Below are 24900 nucleotides of genomic sequence, written 5' to 3'. Positions count from 1 at the left end.
ACAAAAACATGCACGCACACAAGCACACACACAAACACACAGAGTCATCAGTTAAGTTAAGCAATCAAAATGTGTTGACACTAACGAGTTTCATTAAGAGTTCTGAATTATTACGAAATGTGACACAGTGGTAAATGTGGTACAGTTCTTTATTTCAGGTAAAGCTGTTGTGCAACAGAGAGGAATATTTACAAGTTATTTAATGATATAAATAGATTTTGTGCAGATCAATATCCTCATAAAAACACCCACGGCGGTCGTACTTTTACAGATTATTCTCGTTTGAAAACTTTCTCACCACTTTTGACCACAGATTCCACAGTGCTGCTCACATTTCTATCCACGTTTCCAACTTGTGAATTTTCCAGTGTTCTTTTATTTCCGAACTTGCGTCTGCCCACTTCACTCAGTGCAGATCCAACCCCTGCCCCTATAGCGCCCCCTAACAGACCACCGAGGAACACACCGAGCACTAGTCCAAGCACCGCTCCGGCAATGACCACCTTTGGCACTTGTTTGGCAGTTTGGCCTATTTTCTCCCACATTGGACTTTCGGCTACCATTTTGGCCCCTGCTTTGGCTCCTGACCCCATCTTTCCCCACACGGGACTTTCGGCCACCATTTTGGCACCAGATTTAGCCCCTGAACCCATCTTCCCCCATACAGGACTTTGCGCCAGGTTCTTTGCTCCAGATCCAAGTTGTACCGAGGTCTTTGCTAATAAATCTGCCCCGGATTTGGCTCCAGAACCTACTTTGCCCCAAACTGGACTGGCGGAGGCATCTACGACCACTTTGGGAATTTTACCTCCAACAGCTTTGGAAATCTGTTGTTTTCTCGCTGCGACCTGTTCCCAAACAGCACTGTCCTTAATCATCTTCTGGACACTTTGAGCACCGCTGCCGGCCTTCCCCCACACGGGACTCTTTCTCAGGGACTCGGCTCCTTTGGTGACCCACGTCGAGCCGTCTGACAACAAACCGGGCAACGTCTTCATGCCCGCCTCCATCTTGTCCTTGACGGTTTGCAGCAACGACGGTGAGAAGTTAGAAAGTACAACCGGAGGGAGGCTTTCGATGTCCATTGCGCTGACGCTCATCTCCGCTTCGTCCCTTAGCTTCTCCATCTCTTCAGTAACGACGTCCTCTTCAAGGGGCTGCATGTACGAGAAGTTGCGTCGTCTTTCGGAGTTCAGCAGCCTCAGGTCTTCTTGTTTTTGGGCTTCCGGCTTGAAACCTTTCTGCTCCCGGGCGATCTCCATTTGCTTTTGCCTCACTTTGTTCTCCGCCTCCTGAAACGCCGGCGAAGAGTAGCATTGTCCTCCTGCTTCCTTCACCGTCTGGTCGACCATCTCCAGCAGCTCGGCCACGTTCCCCGCACCTCCGTCTCGTTCCATGATGTGAAACCTGTCCCTACACTTCTCCACCACTTTTAAAAGATCCGGCCTCTCGCTAGAAATGTACGCTTCAATACTTTTACCCTTGGCTTTCCCGCTGTCCCTGAGTCGGTCCGAGAACGTAAAGATCGCGATGGCATGTTTCTGGACGGCGTCGGTGCCGAAAATGCTGGCCAGAGCTTGGAGCGCCTGCACTTCCATGTTGGCAGGTTGGTCCACGGGGATACACAAGAGGAAGGCGTGCGGTCCGGGGCTGGAGAGGGCGACGCAGGACGTGATCTGAGCTCGTACGTCGTCTGGAGACTTCTCCGTGGTAAACCAGTCCGGGGTGTCCACCACTGCCACCTACAGGTAAGACACAGGTAAGTAAATACGAAAGAACTGGAATGGAAAAAGAGCGATGGAGGTCAACAGTAACAGGCCTTTTCCCCTGGTTCTAGAAGCTAATTTTTCTCAGACTTTACGGAAAAAAAATGGAAAGTTTGAAAGTTTGCTCAGGTTTTTCCAGCTACATGACAATCGATGACCACAAATCTGTCTCTGAATCCTTAAAAACCGCAAAGTTATTCAAACATTTTGCCCAATTTTGTGTTTTAAACAAGCTTTTTGGACTTTAAAACAGGCGTGTTATGGATAATCGTCACCACGGAGCTACTTGAAGGAAATATAGACGATAATATTGAACGATAATATTGAAAATGCAATATTCCACTGACTCTACAGCAGGATCATGTTTTAAAAGTACTCTAAATGTACAATATCATTAAAAAACATTAACTCAATAATAAATCTATAGCTAAACTCACTTTGTAATTAGTTTGTGTATATAACGAGTCATAGAAGTTATTTTCTCATCCCTCTACGGCTCAAATCGTGTCATAAAACAGTAAACGTTAGTACAAGTACAAAGAAAAAGTCTCCAGTATAAATATTTACCCCCAAAAAGTACTGTTCGATTTAACGTATTAAACGATCGAAGTCGATATAGTGATTATCGTGACAGGTCTACTCTTAATATTTTAATTTTTACAAAAGTCTAAGGGGAAAATTAAGGGAATTTTTACTTCCGGAAGTGGAGCGGACTTAAAGTGGGCGGGACGGTTCAGTTTCATTAAAAAAAGGCACTACGTTTTGTTCCTGAAGTGTCTGAAAACTACTGTGTAACATTTTTATGGCAAAGCTGATGCCCTTCCATCAGAAAACTCCTATAGTGCAACTTTAAATATCCATGGGTTTCACACGGCGTTCACCTTTGATTAATTTTAACTTTTCGCCGCTCAGAATGTATTGACACTTTGTAATGACGTCACCTTGGGCTGTGTTCGTTGGTTACCATGGTGACGCATTAGCAAACGCCATCAAAAAAGTTTTAAAATGGTCTGAAAACTCAACAAAAAAAAACACAAAATGGATTCAAACTACATGTTTTCAGAAGCCCGTGATCAATCCGAGCATTAATAGTCCCGTTTAGGAGTTCGATTTTCAATAAAAACGGTGAGAGTGACTAATGGAAAAACTGTTGGCTAACGCTAGCTAGCTTGTGAGTATAATTTTACATGTGAGGTAGTTTCAGCTGTTAAAAAAAACTAACAGATGATTTCATGTGTGCCAAGTTGGCTCTTCCTGGTCCGATTATGTTAAAACAAAACTCAGATTAACGTCTAATTTGAGTAACAGACAGAGCAGTGCCTCCAGTTAGCATCACACCCACATGAGCTGTAAAGTATCAACAGTATTTGAACTGTCCGTCGCTATGTATCATATTTTATACATCTCTGAAATCCATGTTTACTGTATTTTCCGGACTATAAGTGTCACTTTTTTGTCCGGGGGGGGCGACTTATACTCAGATGCGACTTATACGTGAAATTATTCAAATACATAACCTCACATCTTCGTTATTTCACACTGAGGATACTCTAAACTTGTGTACCAGTACGCCAAATGGAAATACGCGCTACTTGCCAATACAAATATTTACAGAAAGAACTTGTAATGCCACTGCTGGTCAAGTTTAAAATAACAAACCTTTCTCCCACAGACTTCTGCCCGTTTCTTCTCGCAGTCCTGAGTCACCAGGTCTGATCTGAACGCGCCGAGGCCCAGGATACAGTTCCCCACCTCGCTCTTCCCCGCCCGGGACCGCCCCACCAGAACCAGGCGGAGTTCGGAAGACTGTGAGGACGAGCGAGGCGAGTCGGAGGAAAACGCCGAAGCAGAGGGTGAAGAAAACGCAGACGCAGAAGGTGAAGTGAACGCAGATGCAGAGGATGAAGAATGGGATGAGGACAAAAAAGACGAGCGGGGGGGAGTTGTGGGAATTGTGGGAGATGTTTCTTCAACGCCGTTTTCTCCGTCGTAAACTGGAAATAACAGAATTTAGATCAAACGGTGCAGTTATGTAGTCTGCACGTATAAAGTGTGACAAAAAACTGAATGAGAAAAGCTGAAACTTACAAGTGCTGGTGATTTTGGGGATAGATGCAGCGTGAGACGTTTGTGAGGAAACGGCGCCCTCTGTAGACAAAAGAGAGAAATGCCAGTTAGGACATTTAGAGTTAGTTTTAAGAATAATTTACAGTCAGAAGCAGTGATGGGAAGTGTGTTTTTCGGTTACACAATACTGAATATTTGGATTAAAATGTGTTTTGTAATGAATTCTGATACGGAGTACAGTACTGCTGAATACTGCGAGTACTTTTATATCAAGTTGCACATAAGTTATAGAAAAAAAACGCAACGTAAGATTAAAAACAGCTTGATGCACGTCGTATCGCTGACTGTACAAACTAAAATCACACACGTACGCACCAAAAGAGCAGGTTTTGTGTTTTTCCGTCACTGATTCTGTGCAGTTTGAAGCCAAATTGTGCGATCGTGTTCTGCTGTGCGTTTCTTTGAGTTTAGAAAAGTAATTGTACGAATACCACCAAGTGAAAAGTAGTAACTAAAAGTACCAGAATACAGTTACGCAAAATTAGTATTGTGTTGTAGTGATGTGATATTTTGTGTTCACTTCAGAGTTGTCCGTGTCCCTCAGTCGTCAAAGTCTGATCCAAAGCAAAAGACGCAGTTTAAATCTGTCAACTGGACAAATCGTCGTTGGACTGAAGACGTCCTCGCTCCATGACTTGTCCAGTTGACAGATTTAAACTCCGTCTCTCGTTATAGTTCTGAGATAACACCTTTCGGAACCTGTTTGGCAGTTTAGTTTCACCTATTTTCTCCCACAAATAGGACTTTCGGCTACGATTTTGACCCCTGACCACATCTTTCTGCACTTTCGGCCACCATTTTGGCTCTAGATTTAACCCCGTCCTCCCCCACACAGAACTGAGCCAGAGCCGCCTTTGTTTGTTCTTTTTTATGTGTCGTCATTAACTTAGCTGCTTTTGTTGGTGACATTTGGTTGCTATGCCGACAAGGTTACTAGTCTGTTTTGGGGGACCGCTGTTGTTTTGGCGTGTTTTAAGTTTGAGTTCAGAAAATAAGTCCAACAGCCAATCAGGACGCAGAACACAATGCATGTTTATATGCTGTTAAAATTGCACAAAAAAATCCATGAGGGACAACTTTATTCAGAACATGATCTTGATTGGCTGTTGGACTGTAGACCATTGTCCATCAGTCTCCTCCGTGCCGTGTCTCCTGTCCAGTACAGAATGTGTTCAGACAAATTTACATAAACGTTGGATCTCAGTGTGACTCTGAAGTGCTGTATGTTTGCGATTTGTTTCCTCCCCGACAAAACCCACAATGTCGATGAAACGTTCTGCACCGACAAAGACGCCTACGAAGGTTTGAACTTTGTGTTTAAACGAGAGAGAAATGTGACTTGTTGAATCCTGGTTCTTAGTCCCGTCTCAGTCCAGTTTTAGTTCAGTTTTAGTCCAGTTTTTTAGTCCAGGTTTAGTCCAGTTTTTTAGTCCTGGTTTAGTCCAGTTTTTTAGTCCTGGTTTAGTCCAGTTTTTTAGTCCTGGTTTAGTCCAGTTTTTTAGTCCTGGTTTAGTCCAGTTTTTTAGTCCTGGTTTAGTCCAGTTTTTTAGTCCTGGTTTAGTCCAGTTTTTTAGTCCTGGTTTAGTCCAGTTTTTTAGTCCTGGTTTAGTCCAGTTTTTTAGTCCTGGTTTAGTCCAGTTTTTTAGTCCTGGTTTAGTCCAAAAATGTTAACGCCTGTGTGAGAAAAGTGTATAAAGTGTGTGGTGAGGGGGTTCACAGCTGACACTTAGCGGATTTCACGTATTTCGGGTTATTTTTCAAACATAACCCCCACGATAAACGAGGGACCTCTGTTCTCCAGGTTCTTCCCGTCACTGCTCTGAGTCTTAACACTTTCACAGTCACCCGAGTTGAATTTAAGGCCCGTCGTCCTCGCCGTTGGCTCTTGTTCTTGCGTTTGACTGGAGCGGAGCCCGTTGGACACTTGTCTAATTTCCACTCGACCCTCGACGTCGTCCCGTCCGCCGCTCCCCCTCTCGCTGACCCGGCTCGTGAAGCTTTTGGTTTCCGCGTTGGTCCCAAACTCCGTGTTGAAGCTCTGTCTCCGCGCTTCCCTTTGAGCTCTGTAGTTTTCCATCAGCTCTCGTTTTCGTTCTTGGATCCTTTTGTCGAGTTCGCGCTCCTCTGCCGTCTTCAGGGCGTGGATGCCGTTTCTCTGGACGACGGCGTCAACCTGAGGAAGAAAACATAAATAAAATTAACATTAAAAGAGGAGAACGAGCTTTTAAATCATCATAAACTGACAGAACCTACATAACTTTACCAGAGTCTCATTACAAATTCACAAATGGCACAGAAAGCGACATATGTAGGACCGATTTTGATTATTTTCTCCAAATTCTGTTATTTAAAATTGATCATAAACTCACCCACACACTTTTATTTTACCACGAGCCCGTAAGACGCCTGTGTAGTCACGTTTTGTGTGTTTTTTATAGGTCGGGAAAAAGAAAATATCGGCCTCTGCTGGAGACTTTATGGTACAGTTTTATTTGGACAGTGCACAACAAAACACTGACGTTAAAAACATAAACAGTAAAGACGTTTGCAGATGTTTGGTGTCAGGTTATAGAAAAAAAAACTAATTTCCACGTGTCGCCCCTGGACAGACGGGGGTTAAGTCAGAAGAACAGTTTGGTGAAGGTGAAAGACTGAAAACGTGTGGTACATACGTCAAAAACAACACAACTCACACACAAATACGACTTTTATAAACACATTCAGTTTACACACACACACACACACACACACTAATTTACACAGATACACACAAAACCATATTAGTTTATGCACACACACACCAATTTACACAGATACACACACACCAATTTATCCACACACACAACCATATTAGTTTATGCACACACACAAACTAATTTATACAGATACACAAACTATACCAATTTATTCACAGACACAAAATCATACCAATCTATACACACACACACACCAATTTATCCACACACACACACACACATATAAATCTCTTTCTCACACATTGGTCCAAACCTTCTTTGATTTGATCCATTTCTTTGTCACATGTACAAACTTTTTAAACCTTGTGTGTTTTTATCTCATTTGTCTTTAACTTTTCCACTTCGGGCTGATAAATCTGTGTCTCCTTTTATTTTTACGTCTAAACCAGTTCTGTGTCGGTGGCCGTGTGGGCGTAAACATCATAAAACAGAAGAGCGGAGAGAGAAGAAAAATAAAAAAACTCTTGTTGTACCTGTGATTTATGTGTTTATATGATCTTTGTGTGAACTGGAGCTGATCAGGAGAGAAACGCAGCTTAAAAAATATGTGTTTAAAGTGTAAAATTACAGAGCCCCGCATAGGACATTTGTGAAATATAATATTAACGCGTGGCCACGAGATAATATCACGTTCCCACATTATATTATCTTGAGGGAACGACTTAATTAAGACGTGCGCATTTTTATTTTTTAAGTTAAATATCTCGTGCGTCCGTGAAAATATATGTATAGAAATTATTATTACATATTTTTGACAAGCAGGTGCAGCAGGCGACCTCTTGGCGGCGCACATGAGCTAGAAGTACAGGTAGAAAAGGAAGCGTGGTAAAAAGAAGAAGAGAGGCTTGGGAAAGTCGGGACCTCAAAATCAAACATTATTTTATGCTGGGGATGAGCTACAATGACGTATTAGCGACGCTTTGGACGGTTATATTTTAAGACTTTTCATGAGGATATCTGCGCATGTCTTGAGTCGTTCCCTCGTGATAATTAACTCGTTCCCTCAAGATAATATCGTGTGGGAACGTGATATTCTCTCGTGGCCACGCGTTAATATTATATTTCACAAATGTCCTATGCGGGGCTCCGTATAAATAATGTAGCGTGTTTATTTTCTCGCCTTTTCCAGGAGCTGCTGGACCTGCATCCTGTCCTCTCTGTGTCGGTTATTGATCACGTGACATCCGCCGTTACACCTGTCGAGTATCTGCGTCAGGGCGGCGGGCTCCTTCTTCAGGTATTCCTACAGAAAACGTTTTTTTTTTTAGCACAGTGTGTAGCTTTGTATTTGTGTAAAAACACTGGAGCGCAGGGCTGTACCTCCAGAGTCCGTCCGATCAGATAATCCCCACACGTGAACAGGATCAGAGTGTGATTCAGAACATCCTCCCCGAACAGACGCTCGAGCTCCGCAGGGACAAGACTTTCCATCTGACGCAACAGAAACACAAAGTAAATCATAAAAACTCAAGAGAATTATTAAAAAAAACTCAAATGACCCGTAACGGAACATAAAAGTACAAGCAGTAAACGAAAGACGAAGTTTAAATCTGTCAAATCGTTGTTGGAGTGAACACGTTTTGCTGCGCTTGATCAGTTAAAAGTAGTCAAATAAAAGTACTGCGCTTAAGTAAAGTACTGATGCCAACAATGTGTACTTAAGTACGTCTGAAACTGGATACTTTTGACTTTTACTTCACGACACCTGAGAGCAGTATCTGTACTTTCCACTCCAGGATTGAAAAGTAAAAGTGTTTTTTTATCATTATCTGAGACTTGCTGCAAATTCTGAGGAGTTTATGTTTAACACGTTTGCAAAAATACACAAATAAAAACTGTTTAGAAGTATACGGCGCTGTGGTATTGCTTCTGTTGATCAAAATTCAGCACAAATCTTTATCAAAATCACCACATTTGAAGCTTTTTTAGACTCAAAATCTGCACAAAACACTTTAAAAATGTACTTAAAGAGTAAAAAGTTAAACCGGTGCTTTAGTAGATTTTTTCATGTGATACTTTTACTTTTACGTGTGTATTTCTTGCTCCGGTATCTGTACTTTTTCCCGTTCATTGTCCTTTTACTTTTATGTACTTAATAAATCTGAAACAGGATACTTTTTACTTTACGACACCTGAGAGCAGTATCTGTACTTTCTACTTCACTGCGTTTCTGAACTGGCCTGAAAAGTAAAAGTATTGTTTTTATTAAAGTCTGAGGAGTTTATTTTTAACACGTTTGTACAAATACACAAATAAAAACACTTTGGGATTATACGGCGCCGTGGTTGATCAAAATTCACCTCAAATTTTTATCAAAATCACCACATTTGAAGCTTTTTTAGACTCAAAAACTGCACAAAACACTTTAACTTTTTCCTCTTTAAGTACATTTTCAAACAAGTGGTTTAGTAGATTTTTTCATGTGATACTTTTACTTTTACGTGTGTACTTTCCGCTCCAGTATCTGTACTTTTTACCCACCTCTGTGAACTGAAACACGGGGATGAGCAGGAGAATGGCGTGCGGTCCCGGAGCCAGCAGCGTCATCGCCTTCTCCGTCTCTTTCCGGATGCTCTCGTCCATTTCCCCGCCGCTCCAGTACCACCGCGGAGCCTCCACCACCGTGACCCTCCTGCCCTCGACGAAGCCCCGCCGCTGGACGCTCCCCCTGGACGCGCTCGCGGACAGCGGCGCCTTCTCGTTCAGGATGGTGTCCGCGGAGCAGGTCTTTCCGCAGCCGATGTTTCCCAGGAGAAGAAGCCTGAGGTCTGCGGAGGAGGAGTCGCCATCGCTCCCGCTGAAGCTCATAACTGAACAAAGACACGTTTATTCAACCAAAATGCACTTTATCCCTCGCAGTTTGTCCAAAACGCCGCTGCCCGACTTTTAACAGGAAATAAAAAACATGAACACATCGCTCCAGTTCTTGCGTCTTTGCACCGGCTCCCTGTTCATTTTAGAATTGATTTTAAGGTTTTATTGTTTGTTTTTAAAGCTTTGAATGGACTGGCCTCAGATCACATCTCGGACCTCATCCAAATTTAAACTCCGGCGCTCTGAGGTCCGAGGTCCGAGGGCCAGGTCCAGGTCCAGCTCGTGGGGCCTAAGACGAGACTTAAAACCAGAGGAGACGGAGCCTTTTCTGTTTCTGGTCCAAAGCTCTGGAATGTTCTGCCTCGTCACGTCCAAACGGCTCCACTGTGGAGTTTTAAGTCTCGTCTTAAGACTTTTACTCTGTGGCTTTTAACTCATGAGTCGTCTGTGTCTGTGTCTCTGCGTCTGCGTCTCTGCGTCTGTCGTCTTTTATTGATTTGCTCCTATTGATTTTACTTGCTTGTTTTATTTGATTTTATTGTTTTATTGGTAATTGTTTTATATACATATTTTTTTATTTTTGCTATTTTATTCTAGTCTAAATGTTGAATTACTTAATTGTTTTTATTTATAATGTATTTGTTTGTCTCACCTGTTCAAAATCGCTTTTAATGTTTGATTTTATGTTGTAAATTCTGTGATATTTTATTCTTTTATGTATTGTGAAGCGACTTTGAGTGTGTTGAAAAGCGCTATATAAATAAAATGTATTATTATTGTGAAATGTGCTGTATAAATAAAGTGGATTGGTCCCGCTGAAGCTCATAACTGAACAAAGACACATTTATTCAGATATTTATAGTATTTACACTAAAGCTTTCATCGTCTGCGCTTATTTGATTCGATTAATAATTAGTTTAGTCTGATAAAAAGATAAACCGCACCTCACCCGTCCAGTTCAACAACATTGTTTGGAACAGAGCTATATTAAAAAAAAAAAAACTTAAGAAAAGCAAACTATAGAACAAAAAGTGAACCAATTTTTTCATTTATCTCGACACCACAAGACTCTATTTTTCAAAAACGTCCAAAAACAAACAAAACAACAACCGCACGAGTCGATTTAAAACATTAAAACAGGAGCAGCTGTGATTATTAATGTTCATCTCCACATTTTTAAAGTGCGTTGGTGGCACCAGTGTTTCCAGTTTTGCTTGTCGTTTAAATGTTTTCCATTTTTGTGAAGTAAAAACAGCCCAAAGCTCTTTTTTTCCAGCTCGTTTTTGGTGCGAAAGTTGAACGAACAGGTGAAATATTGAGTCTGTCGTCAAAGTCACGCAGCGACGGTTTAAACTCATCGTCTGTTATGAAACGAACAGCCTCGAGTTTAAAGTCGAGGCTGAAGTTTGCACGTTTATTAAATCTGCACGATCTAATATAGAAAGAAAAGCAGTTTGAGCCATTTCTTTTCCATAATTCAATGCGATACAAGTTTGTTTCTCTAATAAAAGGATCATTTTTGAGTTTAAACTGTCGCATAATCCCCATTCATGTATTTAAAAGCTGCAAACTGTCAGAACTGAACACAAAACGTTGAGCGCAGTGTGGAGATCGTCTTTAATCCCTATGAGAAACTTTTCAACTCCTCAGTGTGAATCAGATGTGTCCAAACTGTGGCCCGGGGGCTAAACGTGGCCCTCAGACCAATTTTTCTTGGCCCTAAATCAGGTGTGTCAAACATATTTTCACTGAGGGCCACATCAGGAAATATCTGCTGTCAAAGGGCCAAATGAAAAATAGATTTGATTAAATTGTTAATCAACTGTTCCTGTATTTATTACTTACTCAAGTTACAAATATTACACACGCTTTTGGAAAGATGTAATAAAGTGACATTTTAAACCATCATATCTTATAATTTCCCCCGTCAAAGGCCATGGAAAATGACGTAGAGGGCCACATTTAGCCCGTGGGCCTTAAGTTGGACATGTGACCTCGAGCTTCCAGGTGAATCGTCCCATGTTATTTTATTTTAAACTGAACTTTTTTACTGTATATTCCTGAAAATTTAATATTTCACGTGTCCCATTGAGGACGTAAGCGTGAATAAAGGTCTAAAGGTTCAGTCTAACTTGAAATAAACACGCAAATCTGAAGTTTTCACTGCGTCGGCGACGAGTTTATGTCCCTAAATCGTCCCTCGGCTTTGTTTGTGTTTTTATACGTGGCCGTTATTGAGAAAAGTTTGAATAACCTTGATCTAAAGTCTCGTTTTCGAATAAATCCGGTGTCGTAAAAAAGGTGAATCGTACTCACCTGTGACCTGTGTGTGCGTTCAGCCTCGTTACCCGGCGCGGCGTTGGACTCCCGGAGAACAAATGACTCCTCTGAGACGCAGTGAGACGACAGGACGGGTCTGACCACGCCCAGTTCAGTCCGGCTTCATTTTCGCACAACAGGTTTTGGAGTTTTTGCCGGAGCATTCCCAAAAAGGGTGGAGCAGGTGTATCCAGAGGCAACGGTGAATCATTTCAACCCCCGACCTCGCCTCCACGCACGCCCTCCAACTGTGCCAGAAGTGTCAAGACGAGGAGGCGGGACAAAAGCCGCGCGCCGTGTGACAGAGCAGATAATGACATCACTCAGGTTTAAGTCAAGTCATTAAAAGGAACAGTGAAACTCCGGGAGGAATGTGAATGAGTCAAACTGTTCCTGCTCCTGTCGTTATTAGACTCAGCGTGTGTTTTATTTACAGGTGCGACAGTAAAAGTAGCGCCATCTATGGACGATTCAGAGCGTTCTATAGAAATGAGGAAATAAAAAATGAAAGGAGCGGGTCCAGAGGTGATGCAAAGACTTTTATAAATTATATGTATTCAATAGTTGTTCAAATAATGCAAAAGTTCTGTGTTTCTGTGTAAACTCTGCTCACCTGACTGGGCGACAGGTGCGCAGGAGGCGGAGCATTTGTCTAAAAAAAAATAAAGGAAAACTCCCGCACGCCGTCTCACTCTTAATGCAATTTATTCCATACAAGATTGTGCAGAATTCCCGTTTGTAGAGGGAATTCTGCACAATCTTGCGGGTGTTTTTTGGGTCTGATTGTGAATACGTCTCTTACGACTATTGGTTGATTAAACTAAAGGGGGCGGTCCCTTGATTTACATAAGGTGTGCGGAAGGGGCTGTCCTCGCACCTGAAGAAGGTCAGAGCCACCGAAACGTTGTATGGAATAAATTGCATTAAGAGTGAGAGAGTGCGGGAGTTTTCCTTTATTTTTTTAGACAAATAATGCAAAAAGAAATGAGTTATGTGTTTTATTTACAGGTGCAGCAGTGTTACGCTGGTCTGTGGTTTGTAAAAGTAGCGCCATCTATGGACGATTCAGAGCGTTCTATAAAAATAAGGAAATAAAAAAATGAAAGGAGCTGGTGGAGAGGTGATACAAAGACTTTTATAAATTAGATATGTTCAATTTTTTTTTCAAATAATGCAAAATGAAATGAGTTAATAGTGACAAAGAAACACGACGACGCCACATTTTGTCTCTGATCCTTTTCCTCACAGCCCTGGCATCAGGTAGGACACATTTTCCAGAGTGAGGTCCTTAAAAACATTTAGTATTTTAAGATAAGATCAGATATAACTTTATTAGTCCCACAGTGGGGAAATTCCAGTGTTGCACCGCACAGTTAAAGAACAGAAGGAAAATGGTACATGCAAGAAAACAAGATAATAGATAAATAGTTTAAAATAATGTAAAAAATAGACTTAAAAATAAAGTAAAAATAGACTCTAATGTAACATCTCCATTTTGCATCAGGGCTGTGGACGTGTCGTTAAACATGTGACTTACCACAGAGTGTTGGACACAGCCCTGCAGCTCTGGGACCTGAGAGCTGAGGGACACCAGAGGAGCCAAAGTGCACAGCAGAGAGTCCAGCAGGACGGACAGAGCAGTGGACACGGACACCCGCCTCTGCAAACACAGAAGACAAAGACAAACTGCGCTCAGTGTTTAAAGTGACACATGATCGACACCAAAGAGCCTCGTCAAACACTAAAACCACAGAGTTCAGAGCAGGACACTCACGTCCGTGTCCTGGAGGTAAAGTCCGATCAGGGACAGAGCTTCTCCGAGCAGGTGCAGGTGAGCGGCCGCGGTCACGGGGGCGTGGTCACAGAGTCCGGGTAAAGACGAGCACGGACACACACTGACCTCCAGAGCGGGCAAAGGCTCATGGGACGACACGAGAGCAGAGCGACCGTCCAGCTCTGACCAGACGAGAGCCGCCCGAGACACGGAGCAGGTCAGTGCAGTGTCCAACAGCGGGACGTCCCTCTGGAAAAGCCACCAGAAAATGGTTCAAGTTCAGGTCTTAGGCTGCGACGTGAATGGCCACGAGGGGGCGCTGTTTAGGAAAACCTGACCTGTTCTGCGCGAGTCTTTAGAGACGAGTCCAGCACCAGGTCAGAGTCACAGAACTTTGATTTAGCAGAAAAGAAAACATGAAAAAAATTAAGAAAAATAATAATAAATAGTGTATTTCAGACGCAGTACTGTGTGTATTTCAGACGCAGTAGTGTGTGTATTTCAGACGCAGTAGTGTGTGTATTTCAGACGCAGTACTGTGTGTATTTCAGACGCAGTAGTGTGTGTATTTCAGACGCAGTACTGTGTGTATTTCAGACGCAGTAGTGTGTGTAGTGTGTGTATTTCAGACGCAGTAGTGTGTGTATTTCAGACGCAGTAGTGTGTGTAGTGTGTGTATTTCAGACGCAGTAGTGTGTGTATTTCAGACGCAGTAGTGTGTGTATTTCAGACGCAGTAGTGTGTGTATTTCAGACGCAGTAGTGTGTGTAGTGTGTGTATTTCAGACGCAGTAGTGTGTGTATTTCAGACGCAGTAGTGTGTGTAGTGTGTGTATTTCAGACGCAGTAGTGTGTGTATTTCAGACGCAGTAGTGTGTGTAGTGTGTGTATTTCAGACGCAGTAGTGTGTGTAGTGTGTGTATTTCAGACGCAGTAGTGTGTGTAGTGTGTGTATTTCAGACGCAGTAGTGTGTGTAGTGTGTGTATTTCAGACGCAGTAGTGTGTGTATTTCAGACGCAGTAGTGTGTGTATTTCAGACGCAGTAGTGTGTGTAGTGTGTATTTCAGACTCAGTAGTGTGTGTAGTGTGTGTATTTCAGACGCAGTAGTGTGTGTATTTCAGACGCAGTAGTGTGTGTATTTCAGACGCAGTAGTGTGTGTAGTGTGTGTATTTCAGACGCAGTAGTGTGTGTAGTGTGTGTATTTCAGACGCTGTAGTGTGTGTATTTCAGACGCAGTACTGTGTGTATTTCAGACGCAGTACTGTGTGTATTTCAGACGCTGTAGTGTGTGTATTTCAGACGCAGTACTGTGTGTATTTTTACCTCTCCTCTCGTGTCTCGCTCCACACAGACGCGTCTTTTCTTCTCCATGTTTCTTTAAACTTTTATTTCTGCATCAGATCAGACTCTGACTGACCCCGGGACCAGCGACCGAGAAAAACACGAGTTTATTAAAGTGCGCGCGGTCACACCGTGCGCGCGTCCACACAGCGCGCGCGCTCACAGTCTCGTTAATGATTAATCGGCGCCACCTGTTTGTTTTTGTCGTGGCGCTTTTTTCTGTTTATGTTCGACATCAGCTGTTTCAGGTTCACTCTGTTCTGAACTTTACACTGAAACATGTGTCCTCACTGTCAGGAGACTGTAGGCTGTAGTGTGTAGGCTGTAGGGTGTATGCTGTACTGTGTAGGCTGTAGTGCGTAGACTGTAGAGTGTACCATGTAGGCTGTAGGGCGTAGGGTGTAGACTGTAGTGTGTAGGCTGTAGGGTGTAGTGTGTAGGGTGTAGTGTGTAGGCTGTAGTGTGTAGGCTGTAGCATGTAGGCTGTAGTGTGTAGTGTGTAGACTAGGCTCTGTGGTGTAGTGTGTAGGCTGTAGTGTGTGGACTGTAGTGTGTAGTCTGTAGGGTGTAGTGTGTAGACTAGGCTCTGAGGTGTAGACTGTAGGCTGTAGTGTGTAGGCTGTAGTGTGTAGACTAATCTGTAGGCTGTAGTGTGTAGACTGTAGTGTGTAGGCTGTAGTGTGTAGACTGTAGGGTGTAGGCTGTAGTGTGTAGGCTGTAGTGTGTAGGCTGTAGGCTCTGTGGTGTAGGCTGTAGTGTATAGGCTGTAGTGTGTAGACTAATCTGTAGGCTGTAGTCTGTAGACTGTAGTGTGTAGGGTGTAGGCTGTAGTGTGTAGACTGTAGGGTGTAGGCTGTAGTGTGTAGGCTGTAGTGTGCAGACTGTAGGGTGTAGGCTGTAGTGTGTAGACTGTAGGGTGTAGGCTGTAGTGTGTAGGCTGTAGTGTGTAGACTGTAGGCTCTGTGGTGTAGGCTGTAGTGTATAGGCTGTAGTGTGTAGACTAATCTGTAGGCTGTAGTGTGTAGACTGTAGGGTGTAGGCTGTAGTGTGTAGGCTGTAGGCTCTGTGGTGTAGGCTGTAGTGTATAGGCTGTAGTGTGTAGACTAATCTGTAGGCTGTAGTGTGTAGGCTGTAGTGTGTAGGCTGTAGACTGTAGGGTGTAGGCTGTAGTGTGCAGACTGTAGTGTGTAGGCTGTAGTGTGTAGACTGTAGTGTGTAGGCTGTAGGCTCTGTGGTGTAGGCTGTAGTGTATAGTCAGTAGGCTGTAGGCTCTGTGGTGTAGGCTGTAGTGTATAGGCTGTAGGCTCTGTGGTGGGGCAGTACTTGTTGTACTTTCTTATACAATGACCTTAAACTTTCTGTTCCCTCAGTGACACTGGAGACACTTCAGGTCAAACTTCTGTTGTTCAGATTTTATGTTTTGTTTTTTGTTTTCTTTAGATTTATTTGAAACACTGGATAAAAACAATAATCCTCTCTGTGCATTTACACAAAGAACAGACTCTTTTCTGTTTTAATCTCCCAAATATCCTCAGGTTTGTCTGTTTTTACCCAGAAAATCACTTTATTTTAAACATTTTGAACAAAGTCTCTTAAGTGTTTTTTTATCGTGTAAAACGGCTTCAGTCTGGGCCCTGCTACATTTAATCTAAGTATTTGTTGTTATGTAAAATCTTTCTCTTGACACTGACGAGCCCTGGATGACCCTTGACCCCTACACCTGTTTACAAAGCTCCAGGGTGTAGAAATAAAGCACACCCAAAGTCCGGCCCGGGGGCAAAGTGCGGCCCGTGTACAAACCTCCACGGGTCCACGGCATCTGGAGTAAAAATACTTCTGTGTGGCCTCGTACAAGAGATATTATATTTCACCAGTAGATGGCAGCAGCTCCGAGGCCACGACCTCTGTGAGTTTTATGGTTAAACGGATAAAGATTAAAGGTTTAAAGACGTTTGAACCTTTGCTACGAAAATGCTGAGTTTGTTTGGTTCAATTTATTTTATTTTTATTTTTTGGTTGAATTTATTTTATTGCGATGATCAAAACCACAGTTTAAACGGCGACGCAAGTTTATTTACACAGCACAGTCTGTACACGAAGTAATTCAAAGTGTTTTACGGAATAAGAAAGACATTAAAACATAAATAATCACAAATAATCATCATAAAATTAACATTAAAACGTGAAAAGTGCGGAATAAAAACCTGTAAATGTTCACTTTTCCACATTTATAATCTGTGTATGATTCATTTTGGTTATAAAAGGTGAAATCCATGTGCGATAAAAAGTCAAAAACGATTAAATAGTTCGTTTGCGTTTGATATTAATGGTTCGAAGGAAAGATCAAGGCCTCACACATTTTCACCAAACCAAATCTGGACCAGACTTAAGACAAAAATGCAAAAAAAAAACCTTCTTCTTCTTCTTCTTCAGTTGAGATCAGCTCATGTCCTGGTGTTTTACTCACAGGACGTGTCTTTAACCATGTGATCTGTGTTTGCTTAGTCAGGCTTTCAACGTTTCCCCTTTTGCACTTGAAAATCCAGAGTCATGTTAAGTCCCAGCTGCTCCTCCTCCCCCTCCTCTGGGCTCCTCCTCCTCCTCCTCCTCCTCCTCCTCCTCCTCTCTTTACTTTCCCAGACTAAACTTCCTGACTCACGTTAACTCGGGCCCGTCCCGCTCTCTCTCCCCAAACCTGCCGTCTCATGTTAAAGCCAGAGGAGCTGATTCATGTTTAGCTGAAGCTTGTGGTGGCTCTGATTTCCTGTTTTCTCCCTCTCAGGCCGAGGAGGAGGAGGAGGAAGAGGAGGAGGAGGAGCCTGGGGAGGTGCGTATAAAGACACAAAAGCACAGCCTGTACGGGACACTGAGGCCGAGCAGCTGAGCACACAAGAGACAGGACAAACGAAGAGACTGCACTACAACTGGTGAGGATTTGAGGCTTTTTTGGGACAAATGCATCGTTTTACAGCTTCAGTAATGTTCATTTTCACACACAGGGAACAATGGAGACGGATAAGAAGCTCGGGACGTCCAGTGAGTCGACAACGGACAGGTCAGATTTAAGTTTGGTTTAACTCCTGTCATTTGTTTTACTCAAATTCTTAAAAATCGTGCAAAAAAAAAAAGTTGCAGTCACACAGAAACCCCGTCATTCCTCATCTCACTGTCAATCCGTGCTGTTATTTATTCATTTTTCTTATTTAAAATCGTCCACAGAAAGAGAAAACTGTTAATTTCTGCAGCCAAACAGTGTCTGATCTTAAGTTTAGTAATTTTATTTTATTTTATTATTTAGTTTATCCACGTCTAAGTTTAATACAGACGCACAAATCCTTTTATTTTACTCATTTTTTCCTGGACTTGTGATGTTCTGTTGATGTTTGTCCGTCTATAGTTTAATTATCACGCCAAAAATTAATAAAAATGTGATAAAAAATTAAAAAAAATCATGCGTGCAAACCTGATTATATCTCTGTTTTCTCTCATTTTTTCAGGGATCTGTCTGAACAAATAAAAACAGCGACGAAGGAGAGTCACGTCAGAGCGGAGAACACGGAGCTGATGCTGAGCTTCCAGAGAGGACAGGTCACGTTACCACAGTTTAAGGTTTGTGTCTCTTCATAAAAGTGTTGAACGTCGTTGTTGTTGTGTCTTTGTGCAAAACACCTCAGCTGCGTCGGCGTCAGGATGTGACTGAACAGAGTCTTTGTATTTGTCAGTTTCCGTGCGGTTACTTCAGTCAAACGAACCCACAGAAACATAAAAGATGCGCATGAGTAAAACGTATGAAAGTATCTGTTTAAACACAGATTTAAAGAGTAAAAAGTACAAGTATTTCACGCAGATTTCGCCTCCGTGTCCAGAGCCGCACAGACCCTGGACTTTTAGCAAATTTAAAGATCTTTTTATTTAGAAAAGCTCATTTTTTATGCGTTTTTTTAACATTTAGCGGTTTAGTGTTGGTTTGAAGTTCTCGTTTTATTGTAGCGCTCTGAGATTCTGTGGAATGAAGAGTAAATTATAAATAAAATGTAGTATTATTAGTAGTAGTAGTAGATTTTGAGGTGTAGCAAAGCAAATGTAGAGACAGAAACAACTGAATCTGTTTTTATTTTTGCTCAAATTATGAACGTGTTAAAATAAACGCTCAGATTTTTCAGCAGGTCAAACTATAATGAAAAATACTTTTACTTTTCAGTCTTGTTCAAAAATGTAGTGGAGTATAAAGTACAGATACTGCTCTCAAATGTACTCAAGGAAAAGTAAAAAGTATCCGCTGTAAAATGTACTTAAAGAGTAAAAAAATAAGTAAGTATAAGTATTTTGTGCAGATTTTGAGGTGTAGAAAAGCAAATGTAGTGACAGTTTTCTTAAATTATAAACATGTTAAAATAAACCCTCAGACTTTTCAGCAGGTCTCAAAATATAATGAGTAGGAAGTACAGATACTGCTCTCAAAAGTAGTGAAGTAAAACCAAAAAGTATCCACTGTAAAATGTACTTAACCTCCTGAGACTCGAGCTCTTTCATGTTTTATTCATTTCTCTTTGTTTTTTTTTGGGCTGATTGGACCTGATGAGTGTGAAAAACATAGGAGGACATTCGTTTTAATCATTTTGAGAGAACATTTGAAGAATAATTTGCACAAACTATCCATCGCAACATTTGTCCTGAGTGAAAACAAAATGAGAAACGATATTTGCGCCTCTTGCTGCAGGAAGACATCTGCCTTTACACAAAAAACAGAACATTCTAAACTCTTAAAAATATTCTAAACTGAACATTTTTGCATCGTTGCTGTTTCTTCTTCTTCTAAAAATTTGCGTTGTGGCCTTGACAACCCAAAATGTGGTCCTAGGAGGTTAAATAAAGTGTAGATCCCATACTCCAGAGCTGCTGTGTGTGGTACTTTTCCATCAAATTAACGAATAAATCAACAAAAACAACCCGGCGTGTTAACTCGGACTTGTGTTTCCAGCTGCTCCTGTGCTCCCTGCATGAAATCTACACGGCTCTGGAGGAAGAAATGGATCGAAACCGCGACCATCCCGCCGTCGCTCCCATTTACTTCCCTCAGGAACTGTCCCGTCTGGAGTCGATCGAGAAGGATTTGGCGTTTTTCTACGGACCCGAGTGGAGAGAGCAGATCCGAACTCCCGCCGCGACGAAGAGATACGCCCACAGACTCAGACAGGTGAAACATCTCCCTCAAAACCTTCAAATCGAACGTTAAAACGACTCGACTAACGCACGTTTCATCCGTTTGAGCAGATCGGGAGAGAAAACCCCGAGTTGTTGGTGGCCCACGCTTACACTCGGTACCTCGGCGACTTGTCCGGGGGGCAGGTGCTCGGTCGGATTGCGCAGAAGTCGATGGGGCTCAAAGGTTCTGAAGGCCTCTCGTTCTTCGCTTTCCCCGGAGTGTCCAGCCCCAACCTGTTCAAGCAGCTGTACCGCAGTCGCATGAACAGCATCGAGCTCGCGCAGGAGGAGCGGGAGAGCGTCCTGCAGGAGGCCGCCACCGCGTTCGAGTTAAACATCCAGGTAAATGTTTGTCCCAGTGATCTCGGCGGTTTACTTATCACCACGTTCTTACTCATTCTGTACGTTCTGTTCCGTTCCGCAGGTGTTTGACGGTTTACAATCCATGCTAAGTCAACCCCAAGACGAGGGTCGAAGGTCAGAGTCGACTCGGGCGAAGCAAACGCAGCCGTCCGTCGTCAGCGTTTTCCCGCTCTTCCGGATGTTTGTGGGTTTCTTCTTGGCGTTGGTCACTGTCACGATGGGAGTTTATGCCTTTTAGATTTCGCCCTCGTGTCGTTTTGTGTCTGTAAATCTATGCACCTGTTTAAAAATGTAAATGTTTTTGTAAAATATCACTTTTGTAACGAATGAAAACCACGTGCAATATGTTCCTTGTGCAATACGATGTGAATATTCAATTAAAGTGTTTTTTCAGACTCTTTGCAAACTCTGTGTAAGTGTAAATAACTGAACATAAATGCAAAAAGAAACATTTGTCTGTAGGATTTTAGTGTTTTATAGAATTTAATTAAAAAACTATTGCCTTTTTATCGTTCTCTGCCTCGTGTTCTGTTCAAACTGAGAGTAATTGCATTTAGAAACATCTGAGTTAATGTAAAAGTTAAATATGTTTTGTTCTTCAGGCAACAAAACTGTCCTTCTGTCCTTCCTTTTTGTCATTTCCTTTAAATAAAACTGTCACAGGATCAGGCCGAGTGTCGTCCCTGGCTGTTTGCTCTTAGCAGTTAAATGTCATATCTGTAAGTCTAAAGCTGCTCGCCCTGATGAGAGTCCTCAGGAGAAAAAGAGAAATGGTCTTAGTCATGACTTTATCTGCAGATTTGTCCTTCATCGCCCCCTTGTGGCCGACTGGAAATACTTCTGTCAAACACATTCTGGACTAGAATCAGCCATGAAGTTCTGTTTTTCACTTTTAAAACTAAAGCTCTTTCGTCTTTTTGCATCCTGAAGCTCTACTTTGAAATCCAGTTCCAATCGACAGGAGAGAAATATTTACATTTGCAAATCTTCCCAGGTTTTAGGTTAAGATTTAGGAATTAAGGTTTTGATTAGAGCAGTTTTATTAATGTGTCCTGACTGTAAAATAAATAAATCACGCTTGTTAATTGTGGTTTACATTTGAAATTAAAACTTAAATATTCCTAAAAAAAAATAAAAGTACCACCAAAAGAAACGGTGCTGTCTCCCCCTAGTGGACACAGAGGTGAACTGTGAATGTACTTCATGCACAGAAACACAGAAGCACTGGCAAAATATTCAAAATATTTATTTACATTCAATGATCATACCACATGACTAGTGCAGAATGTTACTGTATGTGTTTTAAAAGTGACTGCTCAGTGTGGTAAACATCATCACATCGACATCAGCTGTTTAAGGGCCGTCGGACAGTGCGCCGCTGACTGGAACGCCAGAATACAACACCACATTTTATTATTACTACAATATTATTAACAGATTACACAGACCCAAAGCGTCGTTAGGTCGACTCAAATACAGAGGTGCACTTCAGCTGAGGCGCTTCACCGTTCAGTCGAGTCTGTTGTTTCTAGGTTTATAATTAATAATAATAAGAGTCATATTTATTTAGAAAAAAAAAACAAAAATCATGACTGATACAAGGCAGCTCTACTTCAGTCACTTCAGGCTCGCCCTGGTCATAAGGTTTTCCAGTCATCTCCAGCTACTCTTTTATACTTTGCTATTGCACAATGTGTCAAACTATGAAAAGGACACGCTTCACTAAACCAGAACACACGGAACATCATAAAAAATACTTTGATTACATTGCATTACTAATTTTCTACCTAAAAAATCTAATAGTCATCGTTATGCATCATATGGCACACTGCCCAATGAGAAAAGGCAAAAAGGTTTCACTTCGTCTTTAAATGCTGTGCTGATACGTGTTCTTTACCTGGGCTACACCGGGTAGAACAGCTAAGGTGCTTCGTGATAAGACGCGGTCAGACGTGAGCCGTTAGTTGGCCTCATAAGACGACAACAGAGCAGCGTCCACTGGCTCCATGCAGGAGGGGCAGGTGAAGGAGCGCATCAGCCACGGGTCAATGCAATCCACGTGGTAAATGTGTAGGCAGGGCAAGAATCGGACGGGGTCGCCATATTCAAAATCCATCATACAGATGACACACCTAGAGAAAAACAAACACACGTTAACTTTGATACTGACAGAGAGAGATGAGATTCTGAGAGACGGTCCATACTCTTTGACTTTCTTATCAGACGGGTCAGATCCGGGGTCAAAGAGGCCTTTGGGCAGGTGTTGGATGAGGCCGATGCGCTGGGCGATGCGGATCTGCTCTTCTTCAGTCAGCTGACTCGCCAGGCGTCTCTCACCTGGTCTGGGATGATACACCGGCTGTGGACGCTCCTAGAAAATGAGCTTCAAGTTAGTGTTTACACAGGAGAGGAACTGCACTTTCAGACATGGAGAATGAATAAAGATGCTTAGTATGTTAAAGTCCAAAATGTTCCAGAGTATGGTTTTAACTGTCTGTTTCCATTGAATCATACAGGTGCCACATGAAGACAGTTCCATACTGCGGCTTTAATGCACTGTACACTAGTACACCAGGATCAGTCTGTCAAAACCAGACTTAGAGAGACTTATCCTGCGTTTGTGTCCAGTAGATCAGACGACTGTAACGTCCTGTTCACTGTCCTCTCCAAACGAGCCTTAAGACAGAACAGAACATCCAGAACATCCAGAACACTGCTGCTCGGGTCAGGTCTAGAACCAGGAAGTACTTCACACATGTGTCCTGTGCTCAGGTCTAGAACCAGGAAGTACTTCACACATGTGTCCTGTGCTCAGGTCTCTGCACTGGCTCCTGTGGCTCCCAGGACTAAACCAGAACTAAACCAGGACTAAACCAGGACTAAACCAGGACTAAATATGGGGATTCAGTGTTTCAGTTTTGTGCAGTTAAAACCTGGATCATTCTTCCTGAAGATGTGACTCAGGCCTCGACTTTGACGATGTTTAAATCCAGACTCAAACGGTTCTGTTTCTCTGAGGGTTTTATTCTGCACTTTTCTCCTTTAATGTTAATTCTATGAAGATTATTTGTTTTGATTTGTTGTTTTGTGATTTTAATGTCCTTCTTATTCTCTAAAACACTTTGAATTACCTTGTGTATGAACTGTGCTGCACAAATAAACCTGCCTCAGTTGAGTCAATGCTCCCTGACAGACACACACCTGGTCTGGTGGAGTTTAATGCTCTGTGGTGGTGTACTAGAGTCTGTGAGTGACACACACACCTGGTCTGGTGGTGTTGTGGTGGTGTAGTGGAGTCTGAGTGACACACACACCTGGTCTGGTGGAGTTTAATGCTCTGTGGTGGTGTTGTTGTGGTGGTGGTGTAGTGGAGTCTGAGTGACACACACACCTGGTCTGGTGGTGTTGTTGTGGTGGTGTAGTGGAGTCTGAGTGACACACACACCTGGTCTGGTGGAGTTTAATGCTCTGTGGTGGTGTTGTGGTGGTGGTGGTGTAGTGGAGTCTGAGTGACACACACACCTGGTCTGGTGGAGGAGGCTCTCCGGGCAGACTTCCTCCCTCAGATTCGTTCAGCAGAGAAACGTCGTCTGCTCCTTGAGAAAAAAGACAGTTCCCCATTGAAGTTCCACCACCATCAGAGTCTCAGACGAACTGAGAAACAGCGTCAAAGTAGAACTAGCCTTTAGCCTTTAGCCTTTAGCTAACGCGAAGAGACAAGTGTTTGTTTTTAGCTAACACATCTGCTAGCCCATTAAAGAATCAGAATCAGAACGACATTTAAGAGCCACAAAACAAGAAACATGAACGGCTCTGGAGGGAAACAAGAACGACACAGAGAGACCGAAAAACAACCAGGAAATGACACGTTTGAATCACAAAAACACGACAGTTTAGAATCTGAGCAGCAGTGTTTACTAAATGTAGACCGGAAGTGTCGTCACAGCGAGCTGTCAGCTGACCTCAATGAACACTGTCCTCAAATACATAAATAAATAAATAAATGAACACTGTCCTCAAATAGAAAAATAAATAAATAAATGAACAATGTCCTCAAATAGATTAATAAATAAATAAATAAATAAATGAACACTGTCCTCAAATAGATAAATAAATAAATAAATGAACACTGTCCTCAAATAGATTAATTAATTAATTAATAAAAGAACAATGTCCTCAAAAAATAATTAACACTGTCCTCAAATAAATAAATAAATAAATGAACAATGTCTTCAAATAGATAAATAAATAAATAAATTAATTAATGAACACTGTCCTCAAATAAATAAATAAATGAACACTGTCCTCAAAATAAATAATTATATAAATGAACACTGTCCTCAAAAAATAAATAAATAAATGAACACTAAAAATAATTAAAAAAATAAATAAATAAATGGACACTGTCCTAAAAACAGAACACTATCCTCTAA

General features: G+C 42.1%; 4 protein-coding genes across 4 annotated transcripts; 1 reads left to right on the top strand and 3 right to left on the bottom strand.

Annotated features, from left to right (window-relative positions):
- Positions 1-132: 132 nt before the first annotated feature.
- LOC117379355 (uncharacterized) lies at positions 133-11986 on the bottom strand. The gene is made up of 8 exons (XM_033976056.2): positions 11780-11986; positions 9131-9459; positions 7970-8080; positions 7770-7892; positions 5739-6066; positions 3855-3914; positions 3426-3760; positions 133-1742 (listed from the first exon to the last, which is right to left on the bottom strand). The coding sequence occupies exons 2-8, from the start codon at positions 9455-9457 to the stop codon at positions 273-275; spliced, it is 2754 nt and encodes a 917-aa protein (XP_033831947.1). The 5' UTR covers positions 9458-9459; positions 11780-11986; the 3' UTR covers positions 133-272.
- Positions 11987-12899: 913 nt separating this feature from the next.
- On the bottom strand, positions 12900-15028 carry LOC129456430 (HMG box-containing protein 4-like). The gene is made up of 5 exons (XM_055223484.1): positions 14882-15028; positions 13895-13948; positions 13557-13805; positions 13320-13442; positions 12900-13069 (listed from the first exon to the last, which is right to left on the bottom strand). Exons 1-5 carry the CDS (start codon positions 14927-14929, stop codon positions 13025-13027), a joined length of 519 nt encoding a protein of 172 aa, XP_055079459.1. The 5' UTR covers positions 14930-15028; the 3' UTR covers positions 12900-13024.
- Positions 15029-17759: 2731 nt separating this feature from the next.
- On the top strand, positions 17760-21139 carry LOC117378019 (heme oxygenase-like). Its single transcript, XM_033974563.2, has 6 exons — positions 17760-17826; positions 17899-17954; positions 18397-18508; positions 19881-20096; positions 20174-20446; positions 20529-21139. The coding sequence occupies exons 2-6, from the start codon at positions 17905-17907 to the stop codon at positions 20703-20705; spliced, it is 828 nt and encodes a 275-aa protein (XP_033830454.2). The 5' UTR covers positions 17760-17826; positions 17899-17904; the 3' UTR covers positions 20706-21139.
- A 555-nt stretch (positions 21140-21694) lies between these two features.
- On the bottom strand, positions 21695-24418 carry rnf11a (ring finger protein 11a). The gene is made up of 3 exons (XM_033967966.2): positions 23990-24418; positions 22672-22838; positions 21695-22599 (listed from the first exon to the last, which is right to left on the bottom strand). Exons 1-3 carry the CDS (start codon positions 24086-24088, stop codon positions 22428-22430), a joined length of 438 nt encoding a protein of 145 aa, XP_033823857.1. The 5' UTR covers positions 24089-24418; the 3' UTR covers positions 21695-22427.
- Positions 24419-24900: the final 482 nt, after the last annotated feature.

Source organism: Periophthalmus magnuspinnatus, chromosome 1 (assembly GCF_009829125.3).
Source record: "Periophthalmus magnuspinnatus isolate fPerMag1 chromosome 1, fPerMag1.2.pri, whole genome shotgun sequence".
Taxonomy (NCBI): Eukaryota; Metazoa; Chordata; class Actinopteri; order Gobiiformes; family Gobiidae; genus Periophthalmus; species Periophthalmus magnuspinnatus.
The sequence above is the reverse complement of the archived record's forward strand: the minus strand, read 5'-3'. Positions and strand labels throughout refer to the sequence as shown.

Excerpts from the sequence above, each read along its gene's own strand:
- rnf11a (XM_033967966.2), bottom strand. The coding sequence starts at position 24,088 with ATGGGGAACTGTCTTTTTTCTCAAGGAGCAGACGACGTTTCTCTGCTG. Across the intron at positions 22,839-23,989 it reads AGCCTCCTCCACCAGACCAG|GAGCGTCCACAGCCGGTGTA; the intron begins GTGTGTGTGTCA and ends CTCATTTTCTAG. Across the intron at positions 22,600-22,671 it reads TCTGATAAGAAAGTCAAAGA|GTGTGTCATCTGTATGATGG; the intron begins GTATGGACCGTC and ends GTTTTTCTCTAG.
- LOC117379355 (XM_033976056.2), bottom strand. The coding sequence starts at position 9,457 with ATGAGCTTCAGCGGGAGCGATGGCGACTCCTCCTCCGCAGACCTCAGG. Across the intron at positions 3,761-3,854 it reads CCCCAAAATCACCAGCACTT|TTTACGACGGAGAAAACGGC; the intron begins GTAAGTTTCAGC and ends TGTTATTTCCAG. Across the intron at positions 1,743-3,425 it reads CAGAAGTCTGTGGGAGAAAG|GTGGCAGTGGTGGACACCCC; the intron begins GTTTGTTATTTT and ends TCTTACCTGTAG.
- LOC129456430 (XM_055223484.1), bottom strand. The coding sequence starts at position 14,929 with ATGGAGAAGAAAAGACGCGTCTGTGTGGAGCGAGACACGAGAGGAGAG. Across the intron at positions 13,443-13,556 it reads TTTACCTCCAGGACACGGAC|AGGCGGGTGTCCGTGTCCAC; the intron begins GTGAGTGTCCTG and ends CTGTGTTTGCAG. Across the intron at positions 13,070-13,319 it reads GCTGTGTCCAACACTCTGTG|GACCTCACTCTGGAAAATGT; the intron begins GTAAGTCACATG and ends AATGTTTTTAAG.
- LOC117378019 (XM_033974563.2), top strand. The coding sequence starts at position 17,905 with ATGGAGACGGATAAGAAGCTCGGGACGTCCAGTGAGTCGACAACGGAC. Across the intron at positions 17,955-18,396 it reads AGTGAGTCGACAACGGACAG|GGATCTGTCTGAACAAATAA; the intron begins GTCAGATTTAAG and ends TCATTTTTTCAG. Across the intron at positions 18,509-19,880 it reads TCACGTTACCACAGTTTAAG|CTGCTCCTGTGCTCCCTGCA; the intron begins GTTTGTGTCTCT and ends TTGTGTTTCCAG.